The 16,129-nt window shown below is 36.8% G+C and overlaps 2 protein-coding genes across 5 annotated transcripts; both read right to left on the reverse strand.

The window, feature by feature from the left end:
• Positions 1 to 314: 314 nt before the first annotated feature.
• Positions 315 to 2,623, reverse strand: LOC306847536 (uncharacterized protein). Of its 2 annotated transcripts, none has more exons than XM_079381514.1 (5): positions 2,549 to 2,623; positions 1,678 to 2,017; positions 1,497 to 1,584; positions 1,231 to 1,420; positions 315 to 1,145 (listed from the first exon to the last, which is right to left on the reverse strand). In XM_079381514.1, the coding sequence occupies exons 2-4, from the start codon at positions 1,866 to 1,868 to the stop codon at positions 1,268 to 1,270; spliced, it is 432 nt and encodes a 143-aa protein (XP_079237640.1). In that variant the 5' UTR covers positions 1,869 to 2,017; positions 2,549 to 2,623; the 3' UTR covers positions 315 to 1,145; positions 1,231 to 1,267. The 2 variants fall into 2 exon arrangements, with proteins under 2 accessions (XP_079237640.1, XP_079237641.1); XM_079381515.1 differs by having other exon boundaries at positions 804 to 1,145; positions 1,678 to 1,956.
• A 2,284-nt stretch (positions 2,624 to 4,907) lies between these two features.
• Positions 4,908 to 16,049, reverse strand: LOC306847576 (dual specificity protein kinase CLK2-like). 3 transcript variants are annotated; one of them, XM_079381594.1, is made up of 13 exons: positions 15,913 to 16,049; positions 14,386 to 14,573; positions 13,233 to 13,500; positions 12,250 to 12,639; positions 11,358 to 11,424; positions 10,796 to 10,912; positions 10,445 to 10,611; positions 10,227 to 10,321; positions 9,947 to 10,076; positions 6,653 to 6,735; positions 6,202 to 6,281; positions 5,991 to 6,081; positions 4,908 to 5,869 (listed from the first exon to the last, which is right to left on the reverse strand). In XM_079381594.1, the coding sequence occupies exons 5-13, from the start codon at positions 11,378 to 11,380 to the stop codon at positions 5,678 to 5,680; spliced, it is 978 nt and encodes a 325-aa protein (XP_079237720.1). In that variant the 5' UTR covers positions 11,381 to 11,424; positions 12,250 to 12,639; positions 13,233 to 13,500; positions 14,386 to 14,573; positions 15,913 to 16,049; the 3' UTR covers positions 4,908 to 5,677. The 3 variants fall into 3 exon arrangements, with proteins under 3 accessions (XP_079237720.1, XP_079237719.1, XP_079237721.1); XM_079381593.1 differs by having other exon boundaries at positions 12,250 to 12,340; positions 15,913 to 16,035; XM_079381595.1 differs by lacking the exon at positions 12,250 to 12,639 and having other exon boundaries at positions 15,913 to 16,004.
• Positions 16,050 to 16,129: the final 80 nt, after the last annotated feature.

A 16,129-nucleotide genomic window follows, 5' to 3' on the forward strand; every position in this document is an offset into this window, starting at 1 on the left:
GTATTCTAGCAGTTGCCTAAATTAATTTAATAACGTAGTTTAGTATGTATTTATGTATTTATTTAAAATATAAAAATTTTATTTAGGCTATTTATTTAAAATATATAATATAAACAAGATTGTTTATATTATATTATTAAAAAATGTTATAATAATATTATTATAAATAATTTTATTTAAAAATGTAGTATAGGCTATATGAATGTATTTATAATACACATTTTGTATTTTATTTAAAATTTATTGATTTATGTATTTCTTTCAAATATATTGTACTTTTTGTAAGTATTTTTTAAAGGTTTTGCATTTTCATTAGTGGTTTTGTTTAGTTTCCTAAATATTTTTGCGTATTCTGTCCTGCAAATTTAATTTGAATAACTTTTGTTAGTTGTTTGGCCTAATCCTGGCTTAGTCTATAAGCCCCGTCTGTGAAACCAGGCATAGCTACATTAATTAATTGTAAGGTCTTTTACCCCTAACAATGGTTGGATATTGTTTGGATGTTAACTTTTCCACTCTTGAAGTTTCATTAATTGTTTTACTGTTTACAATTTGCTGAAAGCTAAAGCATGCCTATTTATATATAAGATTTCACATTTCAAAGAGGTATTTTCTCAAATCAGTGTCAGGTTCCAATTGTGACAACTTACCCCATACGGTGTGATTATGTGTGATGATATGGGTTAAGGACAAATCGTGGTAAATGAGCTGTACCTGACATCTTGGGTAAAAATGGTGGAAAAGTTTTTTGTAGCCAAGACTTGAAGGTATCAGGCTATACAACAATATAACATAAAAGGTGTGACAACTAGCCCCAGTGCTGTTTATTCTTGCACCGTGTTGTGCAGTGGCCTATTGTTGCTCACATCAGGGCTTCAGTAAATTCAGTGACTCCAACATACAGTATCTTGTTTCGACGACTGTCAATCCTGTAAAGTGTAGTGTATCGTGTTCCTGAGTCTGAGCATAAGTGAGATGCTTTACCTTTGGCAAACAAGAGGAAATAATTAAAGACACGGCCTTTGCTGTACACAGGCTTTCTACAAAGAGGTGGGGAACACGGCCAAATGTGCTGGCTCATGTACTACAATGTTGTACTGTGTACCCACTAATTGAATTGTCTTACATAAATACAGCTTCAGGGCCTGTTTGACAAACACAATTTTGATTACTGTGTTCATAACTTGAAAAATGTTGCAAAATTCAGGTAAAATTATCTGCAAAATGAACAAATGTAGATAATCTTTATTGGTTTTCTTCTCTGTGGTCACATGATTTTGCACGGATCTGCATTTGATGGTGTTGTTATGGAGGTTTGTGCTCCATTCATATTGAGGCTGAGTCCTTGGAAGGCACCAAAAAGACAGTTGTCACTTTTGGTGGGGGTCTTGCTTTTTATGTTTGCCCTCGGCACAGGTGCCTGAAAAATGTAACCACTGTATTTTGTTGTTTCAGCAAATATAATTTCTAAGTGACGAAAAACATCACAAAAGTACCTTTGTAAAGCGGTGTGGGCTTCTGTAATGTGCCCTCATTGCGGTTCTTTCTGCGGTCTTTTGCGCAAATTTGACTTGCCTCAGTTTCCTGCTCAGACAAAATACAAACAACTGCATTATAAATCAAGCCATAAAGATCAGCTAATAAGTGTCTATTCATTTTATAAGCATGTTTTTGTACCTTTCCCTGTGCAGCTCCGTTTGATAATTCCTCAACCAGGATGAGTCGTGTGCTGTCTGACTGTAGCAGCATGGCGCGCTCTTCCTGCGGACGGTTTTGCCTTTCCGGCTAAATCCATCCTTATCCCCCGTCAGGCAGCTGGTCAGCTGTCGGAAGGGGGCACCCAGGGATTTCTTCACAACGGCATCCATCTCTCCTTTAGCGTGTCTTAATGAACTTGAGTCTTTCTCAAACAAAGTGATACTGAAGTTTCAAGATATTAAAGGAAGTGTGCTCCAACTTCTCCAGTTTCAGACGCCCCAGCCAAATAAATAAATGTAAGCACAGGCAGCGTTAAAACCTAAAAAAAAATCAGATACACCAATCAAATTATAGTAAACGACACTGCAAAATTAAAAAAATAAACTTTTATATGTTCTATGTAGCCTATCTGTAACCTATATGTAGGCTATCTTCCATAGTCTATATGAAGATTACATTTTAAACATATTAAAATAAAAAACTGGAATTTTGAATTTACTGTATATTCAAAAATTATTTTTATTGTGTTCAATAATAAATACAGCTTTGGTGAGCAAGTGACAAGGAGAGATTGTATTCTGCAAAAATGCTAATTACATATAAATATTACTTACAATGTACAAATAAATAAATGCATGTCGAATGCACTTAATTTATAAACAGTTAATACAATAAATAATAGCCTATTGAGTAATATAGACAATTGAACTAAAATAATAATAAAATATCATTACATTTGATAATCACTCATAAAAATGCACTTATTTAGTTGTGTATTGTAAGTATAGTAGATATAATAAAATAACAATCTTAAATTAACATCATAATAACAGAAAAGCGTCTGACATACCTTATATTTGTTGAAAGTCTTCAGATGCACATAATTTGATCCGAGGAACCTGCCGTCCAAACTCAGGCACTGTCTGCTAGCTTTCCAGCAGCTCCATGTTTTTAAAGCCAGCTCCCTCCCTGCATCTGTCCCAGCTAATTCCCAAATGACGTAATTGATTATAATCACATTAGTGATGGGGGGAGTTTCACAGTCAGAAACCACTGACATGATGCTGCTAATATCGGTTTAATCACAAGTATGTGTAAAAATCAATATTTTAGTATGGTGACCAACTATTTTCTTTAAACTTGCAGCAACTTCAACAGTTGAAGAGAAATACCTGTTGTATGATTATTGATCTTAACAGATTAAGGGTAAGATCTTTCCTCCCAACAGATGGGAAGGTAGGAGGGAAAACAGATTGAGGAGTTTTACAGACAACATGAGATGAACGTGAATGAAGTCAGCGTGAAGAAAAGTCAACAGCTGTTACACTATTCAGCCTCAAACAAGCTGTTTCTAGTTCATTCACAATTTGAGAATACAACATTTTTCTAAAATATTCATATTATATTATTTTCTAATACATTTTAGTGAGCCATAGAGATTAGAGATTCTAGTATGAACACTTGCCGCACAAATTGTATCCATGAAAACTTACATGTGAACATTATTGTTGCTATTCATTTAGGTGGAATTGTGGTTAAATTCACTTTTTTGCACTCTTTGGAAAATACTGTAGGTTGTATGTTGGGTATGTTGTTTTAGTCTCTGTTTCTCACTTGACAGTAGGTCTGGAATGACTAAATGACTTTGGTAGATTATGAAAAATTATATGTGAATTGTGAACATTATTGTTGCTGTTCATTAGGTGGAATTGTGGTTAGGTTCAATTTTTTGCACTCTTTAGCAAATACTATATTTAGGTTTTGTGTTGGGTATGTTGTTTTAGTCTGTTTCTCACTTGACAGTAGGTCTGGAACGACTAAATGACTGTAGTAGATTACGTCTGCTAGAGTGATGCTTTCTAAATAAAGCTGGGTGGCTGTTCAGAGAAAAGGTGCTTGTAGAAGAGCTTTACTCTGCTTGTCTACACACTAAGCTGTGCTCTTTAAATCTTTTGGCAATGAATAAGGAAAAGGCGGCTAGAATAATTAAATAAATAAATCTCTGGAATCTCTTTCATCATATCTTATGTTTTTCTGTTTTATACATTTACATATTTTTGGAATACTAGTTTTAAGGAATGATGAACATTTGCTGAAAATGTACTCACCCTCAGGCCATCCGAGATGTAGAGGAGTTAAAGTAGCTTATTCACAGGAACAGATTTGCAGAAATTCAGCATTACATCTCTTGCTCACCAATGGATCCTCTGCAGTGAATGGGTGCCGTCAGAATGAGAGTCCAAATAGCTGATAAAAACATCACAATAATCCACAAGTAATTAAAACCCCTCAAATCCATCAGTTACCATTTTGTGAAGGGAAATCCATCAAGGTGTTTTATAGATAAAGGTCACCCAAAAATGAAAATTTGAGGTTTATCTGCTTACCCCCAGGGCATCCAAGATGTAGGTGACTTTGTTTCTTCAGTGGAACACAAAGATTTTTAACTCAAACCGTTGCAGTCTAATTGACATCAAATTTTCATTTTTGGGTGAACTACCCCTTTAACTTTCTGGGCAAAATACAAATCCTTAAACCATAACAAAGCTTCCTCAGTGAAAAAGTAAATTCCCTGTTGTCCTCTCACATCTAAGCCCACCAACATATTTGTACAGAATTGTTTTTGTAAATTGTTCTTGGTCTGTTCATAGTTATCTACTAATTCAGACAAGATGACAGTTTCAAACACACATCTTTTCACCTCATTAACTGATGGAGTCATGTGGAATATTGCAATATTTTTTATCAGCTGTTTGAACTCTCATTCTGACGGCACCCATTCACTGCAGAAGATCCATTGGTAAGCAAGTGATGTGATGCTAAATTTCCCCAGATCTGTTCCCGTAAAAAAAAACAAAAAACTGCATTTTAGTTTTTGGATAAACTATTCCTTTAAATGCACGCCTAGTATCCATTGGAGATAAATATTAAGACTGCATGGAAAAACACATTAAGATTTAATACTCGGAGCTTTAAACGTTTCCTAAGGGATATGCTTATTGAAGTCCACAGAAAGCGGCAAATTCTATGATTTCTATCATTGAGTTGTAAAGTCAAAGGAAGATAAAGTGCAGAAGAGTTTCATAGCATCCAACTCAAGTTAAAGCACTGCACTAACTCCCAATTAAGTGCCAAAATTTTAATTAATTTCAGCAGAGTATATCATCTGCACACATACAGTCAATATAAAAACATGACTAGAACGATGTGATTGTAAAAACATTTTGCCTGGAGAGCCGCTGTGAAAACACATTCACAGCAAGCACACAGACAGGCCCTTTATTCTAGTCACAACATATATTTATTTGTATTTACAAATTATACAGTCAAATCCATACAAAGACACAGAATGAGACGTCCGGTTCACTAAATAAATACTGTAAACGTGTGCTGAGGGACACAATCACCAGAACACTGCTGCTCTGTCACTTGGTTTGAGTTGAACTGAATACAAACAATGTGTTGCAATGCATCTAAAATGACCAGCTAAGGGCTAAAATGCACAAAACAGATTTGCCCGATAAATAACTATATTGTAACAGTGATGCTGTTTTTTCAGTTACTTCTGTTCTGAAATGGAGAGTTACGTTAATGCTTTCCCCACCCCATCAAATAATTGTTCCTCTGCTTATGGCCGTCCAAAAATATCATTAGCCTCAATTGGCTGGAAGAACTTAACTTGAAGGGAGTATTTATTCAAAAACCCTTCAAATGTCCAATCAATCACATACAAGCATGACAGTTCACTGGGATCTTCTAGAAGCCCCAAGTTCCTCACATTCTCCCGCTGCACACGGAGCTGTTCTCACATTATGGGAAGATGATAAAGAAATCATATACTTCTGCTTTATTTAACTTCTCTTGCACTAGAAAACTTTATGCAAAGTCAGTTCAGCTCCATGGTATCTCTCTTGGCATGCGAGTCCTCAGGGTTTTTTTGGCGTAAGACAGAGACATTGGTTGAAGACGAATGTTATTGTCACCGACTGATGTCGCGGTTGCCCTCCCAGCTCTTGCCAGCGCTCTGGTCATTGGTGCTGATGGTGCTCTGAAAGAAAGGATGTCTCAGGGCCACAGCCAGAGTGAGACGCTTCGTCGGCTCGTACTCCAGCATGGCCTCGATCAGATCGAACAGCTGGTGATGCTCTTCAGCTTCAGACAGAAGATATCTCTGAGAGAGAGAAGGGAGATAAAGAATACTATATGAGATCACTGATAGAAAAAAAAAAAAAAGTCAAATCAAAAGATAAGTCTTAAATATGAAGTCCCAAAACAGTCAGTTATTTATTTACCCGTAAAGGTTTGCAGTTTTCTCTGACGTATCTTCCCGCTGAAGAGTTATCGTCCCAGTCCAGACGTCCACGATAAAAGTATTTCTGTTTCCTGTGGGGTGGAGAAATAATTTTAGGTCGCACAACCTGTTGCGCATGCAAGCAGGAAAGACATAGAACCTATACTTTGAAGACAGGCTTTAGAAAATCCCAATCAGCATCAAAAACATACCTAGTCTTACGAATCATACGGGAAGGAACAGGGCCCAAAATTCTCTCCATCATGGCTAAATGCTCCCGATTATCATGAGTCTGAGAAGCCAAAAAAAAAAAAAAACCTTATCAATAAAGTTAACATGAATAAACATTATATAGTTTGACTCTTACGTTTAGACTTGTTTTGTATTTTGTCAGGTTTCACAATAACAGGTACAACACATACTGTATGTTCCTATACAGAGATCTGTGTGTGCATGAGAAAGAGAGAGCATTAGTGAGCGCATCTGAGGTTAAAGTGTTAATGGCAGGTGTTTGGATTCTGTGTGCTTATGTGGACATCTGTAACGCTTTGGTCAGAGTCTCTCTGATCTTAAGCTGCTTAGTGAACATAAACAAGGGTGGTAGACTGTGTAGATCTGCTGTTATGACTCAGAAAGTTAGCATGAAAAAGCAAGATTTTGTACCTGGAAGAGAGTGAAGCCGAGGTAGTACTCAAAGAGAATGCAGCCTATACTCCACACGTCACACGGCTGACTCCAGCCCAATTCTGCAAGGAAAAACTATTTGTTATAACATTTGAGTTATGGAGTCATCTAATGGTGACATCATGTTACTGCATCACAACCTTATAACCAGGACACTGTGTACAGTAGCTATATTTAGTCAGCAGCAAGTGTGCAAACTGTTAAGGTCGAAAGTTTCAAAAATGTGAATAAATCGCAATTGATCATATGCATGGAGCGCTATTTAGAACTTCCGGATAAAGATAAACCAGCTCGTAATCTTCCTGTGAAGCTCATTTTATATTTGCTATATATATATATATATATATATATATATATATATATATAGGTAGAGACTCTAACAGAAACCTCTCCTGCCTTATTCTTATAAGAAACTGAGTAACAAAATAACTGCAACACCATAAATAATGATAGCGGATTTAACATACTGTTTTATGTTATTAAAGAACATATAAATTTATATGTACAGTCTGGTAGCCTAATCCCAGAAAAGTATACTCATGTAACTGTACATTTAATGCTGACAAATAAACACTTAACTTAACATCTTAACTTACCTTAGTTCAGCCATGAACATTTTTAAAATCTTATAAAATTTTAAAGCCTTTATTAACTCTGTGCAGTAAAATCCACTTTATTAAAGGTTCACTTTTCATTCATGTTTTAGGCTTCTCATTTTTATATTTTAGACATCCATCAATTAGTGATGAAAAAAAAACAAACAAAAAAAACAATTGCCACGCTGGTGGAAACACGAGACCGTGCTACCGCGGTTATCAAGAGCGACTCGGCGGTGTTTAGAGTCCCGCAACAGAGAGCCGTCAGCGCAGCTGAGGAGTTCTGCGTTCAAACGCACGCAATAGGCTAAGAGCTTGCCGCAAAGCCCCAGCAGGTAATTACCATAATGTGTCAGGGGGAAATAATGAGATATTTGAATTATTTACTAATAAACTAGTGTTTTCAGAGTTCGTGTCGCAACGATGAAGTTGCCGATCCTGACTCACCGTCTCCTCATTAGACGCGCCTTTAAAGAGAAATGCATGGATTATGATTATAGAGTATTTGTCTTCGATTTGTTTTATTTCGTTAAGTAGTAATTTAAAGCTTTCTATAGCCTAGATATGTTTATCATGCCTGTTATGAATGATCAATTATGAATCTCTGCAAGGAGTGTAGGTGCATTACTTTCAAAATGTTTGAGGTCAGCAATTTTAATGAATATTTTTATTCAGCAAAGACACATTAATCAAACGTGACAGTAAAGACATTTGTCATAAAAGATTTCTATTTCAAATAAATACAAATAAAAACTTTCTATTCAGAAAACTCTGAAAAAAAAAAAAGTATTATGTTTCCAATAAAAAAAACTATTAAAGCAGCACAACTGCTTTTAACATTTATAAGAATAAATGTTTCTTGAGCAACAAATCAGCAGCAAATCAGAATGATTTCTGAAGGATATTGTGACACAAAAGTAGGGCGCTATGATTTATGCGATGCAGAAAACGCAGACAGAATCCGGTCATAAAAACGGAATTTACAGTTTAACGCGGAATGTCACGGAATTTGTCAAAGTTTGGATGAATTAATCAAAAGAGGTCATTACACAATTCAAATAGTGATATGGACTAGTATCTGTAAATATTAAACTGCAAAAGTCGATTTAAATATGAATCCTGCATGTTCTGCCCGTCTCTGTATGAATGGAGCAGACATGCGGTTTTGTTTACTAACGTTACATACACAACACGCGTGGCGCTCGCGGTCATTTCAGCATCTGCCGTCTCAATGAAGACAAATACATTAACAATATCTCCAAAGCTGATCTGAGTGTAACTTCACGAGCATTTTACTATTTCATTTCGGTAAAACTAGCGTCAAATCATATACACACAGAACAGAATCCGTCTTTCGGATGAGCCGTTAAACCGAGGTCCTGACTCTCTGTGGTCATTAAAAATCCCATGGCACTTCTCGTAAAGAGTAGGGGTGTAACCCCGGTGTCCTGGCCAAATTCCCTCTACTGGCCCTTATCAATCATGGCCTCCTAGTAATCCCCATCCACTTGATTGCCTGTATGACTCTCTCTCCTCTCCACCTGTAGCTGGTGTGTGGTGAGTGTACTGGCGCCGTTGTAGTGTGGCTGCCGTCGCATCATCCAAGTGGATGCTGCACACTGGTGGTGGTTGAGGAGAGACCACTACATGATTGTAAAGCGCTTTGGGTGTACAGCAATACACAAACTGCTATATAAATACATCATTCATTCATTCAACTTTAAAGGTATTCACGGCAACCGGTTTAACTTTGTGCCAGAAATAGGCTATTACATTATTATTTTGTAGAATGTAATACTACTACTACTGTTGAAAAATAATAAAACTTTATTTTTTTAAAGAAATAATCAAAATATTTTAATATTAATGGGATTTACTAAAAAAAAAAAAAAAAAAAAAAAAAACATTTTATACAGCCCTAAACATGTAATTTTTGTTACACTTTTAATAAATTAAATTGCATAAGTTTCATGATTCTAATTAATTAGACATGCTTTTTGATTAATAAAATTTTATTTGACCATTAAAAATTAGTCCAGAAAAATTACAACGGAAAAAACAGAATTTAAAAATAAATTTACCGGAATTTGGGGAAAAAATATAACGGATTTCATAGGGCCCTACAAAAGACTGGAATAATGATGCTGAAAACTCAGCTCTGCAATTACAGAAATAACGTACATTTTAAAATATATTAAAACATTTAAATTGTAATATTTTTACAATATGAATAATTAACGCAGCCTTGGAGAGCATAGGAGACTTTCAAAAACATTTTAATATCTTACCGATCCCAATATTTTTATAGATAGTGTACATACAAGAGTGCCCACTAACTCATTTATATTTATAGCAAAGCAACATATTTCTATAACATAATATTTCATAACATTAAGGTTGGGTACAAGCTTTCATAGCAACCAGTCTTATGTTGAACAATTCCCTGCAGTCTGTTGAATGAAGTCACTGTGGTCTCTAGCTGGCTCTAATTAAATTCTTTGTGGTGGAAAGGAAGAAGCTAATCTGTGTTGCTGCAGCGATTAACTGATTCGTGTCCTGTGACTTAAATAGTCACATTTCATGCTAATATCAACAGCTTTTAGTTCAAATTTACGTTCAGAATATTTTACTGCTTAAACATGCCGTTTGGTCAGTCACCTGGCATGACCGTCCTTACCTAGAATAACTTCAGGTGCTCTGTAGTGCCTGGTAGAAACAATGGTGCTGTGGTGCTCGTGGTCAAATGTAGCGCTGCCAAAATCCACCATCCTCACCGCCGTGTTCTTCACAGTACGCTCATCTCGCTTCTACCACAGAGAGAAAGATGGGGGCGTCAATTATCATGCATTTCCTTCATTTTTTCTTTTAATCTATATTAGTGGTCAACTAATGGGTTTTTCAACAGCTCATGCTAGAATATTAACACACACAAAAACATGGACAAACTCTTTCATTACCTTCTCCACATTGTATGTGATTGTGAAGTCAGAGTTGACAAACAGAATGTTTTCTGGTTTCAGGTCTGTGTGGGTCAATTTGTTTTCATGCAAAACTGCAAATAAGGAGAAACAGAACAAATCAGCATATTCATAAATACTATAAGTAGGACTGGCTCTTTAATACATGGCAAACGGAGTCCAACTTCAATTAACTTTTTGAAAAAGTGTTTACTTACACTTGACAGCTACACAGATCTGGTAGGCCATATGACGCACTTGACTGATGGAGTAGGGCAGGTAATTGTTTTCTTTGAGGAAATCAAAAGTGCTAAGAGCCAACCGCTCAAAACTTATACACATATGGCCATGATAGTCGAACCAGTCAAACATCTGGACACACAGACTAAGAATCGAGAAACAGAGAAGAGAATACAACATTTAGTAAACAAGTTATCAATACAGTGGTCTTCGGTATACCTCAAGGTACGTTTGCATCTAGAAAATTCAAGTACTGCATATACAATTGCTCAAAACATGCTAAATTTTTGTTAAATGTTAATTTCGTAAAGATTCTGATCCAAACTCACTTCTTATTCTCAGGATCTTTCTCATTGATTCTTTCCAGTACGTTGATCTCCAGCCTGGCAGCCTCTTTGTATTTCTCCACATTTTTGATGATCTTCAGTGCGACGTGTGCTCCACCCCTTAGTCAAGTAGAAGAACATTAATTCAAACATTGCAGTTTTCACATCTGTCAGTTAGCTTTCTAACCGCATACATGTTTTCAATCTTCTACAAGTAGTAGAAAAGAACTACCCTACATTGATGGGACTATAGTGAATAAATTTCTTGTTTGTTGTAGTGCGACACAAATAAAATCATTATAGAGCAATAAAAGCACTGGCAAGAAATGGAATGGCCCTTGTTTTGCTGAATATTTTCTTAAAGGAAAAATAAGCCTATAAGTGCATACTTTTCTTGCTGCCTGTAATAATCACACACTGCATTTCTGGCCCAAAGAACAGATATTTCGCAGGCTAACAACTAGACAGACATTTTAACAGCCAAGCAACACTTTATCATTTGAAGTTCACACCATGCTGGTTTTGTAAAAAAGCAACTGATTGGTTGCCAAGTGATGATGCTCACCTGCGATGATCAATACATTGCATCACCCTCCCAAAGGTGCCCTCGCCCAAAGTGCTGACAATCTCATCTAAGAGACAAATAGAGGGAAAAATACGTAGAAAAAAGGGAGGGGAGATGTAAAGAGAACAATTAGACAGCGTATTTAAAGAGCCATCCTAAACAAGCTTCCTAAAATCAAATTTTTAACCAAAACTGTGACTATCTATTTGGGTTAACCTAAACAATCTGACAAGTGGCAATATGCACACACTTGAAAGGAATAAAGTAAACATGATCTGAAAAAACGGCACGTTTTTCCAGCAACAAAAATAGTGTACATTTCTATTTAAAAAAATAAGCGGCTTTTATTAGATAAAAATAATTTCACTAAACGATTTTAAAACTATGGGACTGCTTTGAGCCAATTCAAAAGCTAAAAATTACAGTATATTCTATGAAAAATGACACGCACAGTGACTATGGAAATATTACGAACGTATCCTTAAATCTAAATGATTGACAGCATAGGCGCAACGTGAATCTTGATGTAGCCAAAGGCTGCAACAAGACCAGAATAAAACGCACATTATGGAGACGTGGAAAAGCTAAATCTGGGAACCTGGCAGTCAGGAATTAAAAAGGATCATAATTCTTCTACACAGCAACACAAACAGCCCAACCCCACTGAAAAGAATAAATAAAGGAGCTACTAAAGACATGTTGGACATGCCTTCCCCCTTGCCTGTTCCGGCAAAAGGGGAGACCATTCTATGACAGCATCATCGTCACCACCAACATCATGATTGATCATGACCTCCTGCCCTCCCCTGTGTGTGTCTGCTGTGTGCTGGTACTGATAGGGAGAAAGGTTACGATATAGGAGTAGAGGAGTAGTAGTAGTGGCAGTGTGTACATCTCTCTTGCAGGACGTCGCCACTCCGACAGATCAGGTGACCCTCCTCGTCGTCCCTCACACACAGTGCCCTCGTCCCGCTGTCACTCCGCTGCTTCGGCCCCGGCCAGGGTCACAGGTCAGAGGTCACGCCACGACCGCAGAGGGAGGAGGGGAGGTGGGTGGAGCGGGGAGAGTGGAGGGGGACAGCCGTAGCCACGGCGTCGAAGATGAGCAGTGTTGTAGTTGTTGTAGGTAGGTTTGGTGGTCATGGGGCGATTCGTATGACACCACGTGAGGAGATATATATAACGATAGGGATATAGTGCAAGGGATCAAGTCAAAGATAACATTTTACCCCTCCCTTCTTGCTTGCTTTCAAACTCCCCCTCATCCCTCTGCCTAGCAACCCTGACAAAAAGTCACAAAAAGCAACCTGCATCAACATTTACTCATAGAAGAGCACATGAGTAAAGGCATTGCTAATTCACAACTATTACATCCATAACATCTCCAAAGAAAAATTTGCTCTAGTGGGAGACTGGAAATAAAATGAATAAGAGCTGAAATTATGAAAACTTTATATGCTTTCATTTAAAAAAAATCTATTTTTTGACATCTAAACTGTGTGAAAGAGTTATATAGGTGTGCAGATACAGCAAGATAAAGAATGGATGAAAGTTATGAGATATTAATTACGGAGGCTCTCCCAACAAAGTTATTCACTACTCATATTAACATTTATGCATATTGGATTGAGCCTCACTATTTAATGTTACAGATGGGGCTAACACTGAAAGCCAAGACTTGGACTATCGCTATCAAAAAAGACAAAACGTCAACAAAAAGAAGAACATAAAACAAAGGAGTTAATACTTACCCAATCCTGGGGCTGTGGAAAAGGAAAGCATTATGGAGAAAGAAAGACAGGAGCGTGTAGAGGTAGAGATAGAAGAAAGGATTTGGGGGTGGGAAAGAGCAGGCTCGGGTATTGAAGTACTCACCGAGGACGATGGGCTATAGGACCTGGTTCTACGCCGCCTTCGTTTGTGCTTACGCCTGCTGCCTTTCCTCCGGGACGAGTCCTCGTGGTCCCGGTCGTGGCCCCGGCGGTAGTCGTAGCTGGGCGAGGCGTTGCGGGAGTAGTAGTTGCTCGGCGTCCTGTGTTCCCTGTCGTGATCCCTGTCCCGGTCTCGGCTGTGGTCCAGGCGCCGATAGCTCTCGCTGTAGTGTCTGTCATAAGGCCTTCGGTCTGAAGAACGGTTGTCATAGCTGGGGAGAAGATGAGTGTCATTTAACACTGAATGACTTCCAAGTAAGCACTGCATACTATCTGGTTTCGAATTAATATTCGTTAAAAAATTATAATAAACTATATTAGATTTGACACTCCAAAATGAACCTCTGATTACCATATTATCAGAAGTTTAAACGTTAATTTTAAATAAAGTCAACTGCATACAGATAGGATATTCAAATTTGAGAAATTATTCATTTGCAACCCCCCCTCTCATGTAGAACTACTAAACGCAATAAAAGTACCATGCGGTAATCAAATTTTACAGAAAAAGGATGGTTTGTAAAAACAAAACTCAAGGTTTGCAGTGCTTGTTATTATATAATAATAATAATAATAATATATTTCAGAATTTAATGTTGCTTTATATACATAATGCTTTTGAAAGTCTCTTATGCCCTCTTACGATCAAAACTACAGTAATAACAGGAACATTTGAAATTTTACAACAATGTAATATAACGTTTCTATTTGAATATATTTAACAAAGTAATTTATTCCTTTTATGGCAAAGCTGAATTTTCAGCAGCCACTACTATAGTCTCTACAGTGTCACATGATCCTTCAGAAATCATTCCAATATGCTGATTTGGTGCTCAAGAAACATGTCTTATCAATATTGAAAACAGTTTCTGCCTATTAAAAAGCATGATTATTATTAGTACCACATAATTAAAAAAAGTATTATTATTGTAATTATTTAAAATGTTCCTGTGGTTAGGGTTGACAAAAATCCTATTACTCGGCTTAGTGGGAATCTGCCTCAATTGCTGTCAGCAAGTGAGCTGTGCAAGGGATCAAGCACCAGTAACCCATGCAATTTGACCATTTTGGTCAATGCTTCCAGTATACGATCATACCTCCTGGATCTGGCATAGCCGGCATCCTGTCTGTGTCCTCTCCCTCTCCTCTCATGTTCACTGCTGGAGGAAAACGTCGGTGAGCGGCGATGCCGAGGTTTTCTCCCTCTGTGCCGCTCACGATAACGATCTTGGTAGCTGCTGCGGCTGGCCCTCTCCGAGGACGGGTACCGTCTGGAGTGCGGCATCTGCTCAAGGCACAACAAATATATTACGATAAACAAGAAAAAAAAAAAAAAATACAAGATTTTTTAAACACATTGGAATGTTTAACATTTTTAATATATAATATTAATAAATATTTTTAATATTTTAAGAAAAACGAGAACATACATGCTTGAATGGTTAAAATCTCAATGTAAGACTGTTATCCATCTATCCATCAATAGATAGATAAATAGATAGATATGCTAAAAATAGAGGGAGTGAGGATGCACTAGCCTGTGACTTATAGAATTCACTGACTTTTATATTCTTATAGAAGAAAGGGATCCAAAATAATAACTACTTAAACACTTCTAGTAAGATTTTCATACGCTGGAAAAAGGTCTATAACACAGCAATTTAATATAAACAATAATCAGTTAATAGAGGAAAAAGTCAAACAACTGTCTTAGGATTTTACACTATTATACACCCAGGGACAAGTTTATAGAGGGAGGTCAACAAAAACAAAAGGTTAGCATAAGGAAAATCTGACATTTTAATTAATTTTGCTACATTATTTTTATTATGGTTAACACACGTTAGTGTTATGCAATACTGAATATTGAAGAGAGGACCACTCAGATCTGCATGGAAAACAGCCTTTATACTATACATCAAGAATATTGCAGGATTTTTATGCATATGTACTATGCATAAAACATATTAAGGGAAAAAAGTTCAGAAATTGAAATTAGAGTTAAGAAATGAGAATTAAGATGACTATTTAAATAAGAACATGTATTTAAACGCGCTAGAGAACATCTAAAATCTGTAACGAAAGAAAAACAAACAGAAAGCTGACGGGGTATAATGCAGAAATACTGCCTCAAACTATATCAAGAGCCAGCTACTCGAGCCAACTTCTATATTTAGCGGAGAAACCGCAGACCAAGCTACAAGTAACGTAAGAAAATAACGAGTAACTTACCTGAAAATTAACGGTAGTTATAAATGTAAGCAGGTGTTTATAATATACAATAACAAGAAAAAATAAATTTTCGGAGAAACGAGTGGACAGGCTAACCAACTAACGTTAGCTCAAGTTGTTATTGTTTTTCATCAATATTTATTATACACTGTAATAACAGTGGATTCATATACTAGTCGTCTCTATTGTTATAAAATGTTCGGCAATGCTGATACATGACATGGAACCGCAAAGTTTAAAAACAGCAGATAAATACTATATTTTTCAAGCTAACTAGCTGCTCTCCGCGTCGACGGCCATTTTGAGATCTTCTAGTCTTCAACGGGCCATTTCTCAAACGCTCGTTCATGGGTAACTCGGTGATAGACAGTAAAATAATGTTTTGTAATCACCGTTTTAGCAGCCAGACCTGTGCGTTTATCCCAAAGAAAATCCGTGTTGACGCTTCGGCTCCAAATTTCTTACTCAAGCCCAAGTAAACAGTGAAGAAAAAAACTACTTCCGGCCCCTCCTCCAACGTTCTTTAAACGCGCGCGTACCATTTGCACATTTGACGTAAACAGCGCAATATTTATTCCAAGATGATAATGTGCAGTAGTTACCCACAAA

This window comes from Barbus barbus, assembly GCF_936440315.1.
Source record: "Barbus barbus genome assembly, chromosome: 27".
NCBI classification, from domain to species: domain Eukaryota; kingdom Metazoa; phylum Chordata; class Actinopteri; order Cypriniformes; family Cyprinidae; genus Barbus; species Barbus barbus.

Coding starts and splice junctions, on each gene's coding strand:
- LOC306847536 (XM_079381514.1), bottom strand. CDS start 1,868: ATGGATGCCGTTGTGAAGAAATCCCTGGGTGCCCCCTTCCGACAGCTG. Junction 1,585..1,677: donor ACGGAGCTGCACAGGGAAAG/GTACAAAAACAT, acceptor TTGTCTGAGCAG/GAAACTGAGGCAAGTCAAAT. Junction 1,421..1,496: donor GCCCACACCGCTTTACAAAG/GTACTTTTGTGA, acceptor TACATTTTTCAG/GCACCTGTGCCGAGGGCAAA.
- LOC306847576 (XM_079381593.1), bottom strand. CDS start 14,573: ATGCCGCACTCCAGACGGTACCCGTCCTCGGAGAGGGCCAGCCGCAGC. Junction 13,501..14,385: donor GGCTATGCCAGATCCAGGAG/GTATGATCGTAT, acceptor TCTTCTCCCCAG/CTATGACAACCGTTCTTCAG. Junction 10,612..10,795: donor AAAGATCCTGAGAATAAGAA/GTGAGTTTGGAT, acceptor CTCGATTCTTAG/TCTGTGTGTCCAGATGTTTG.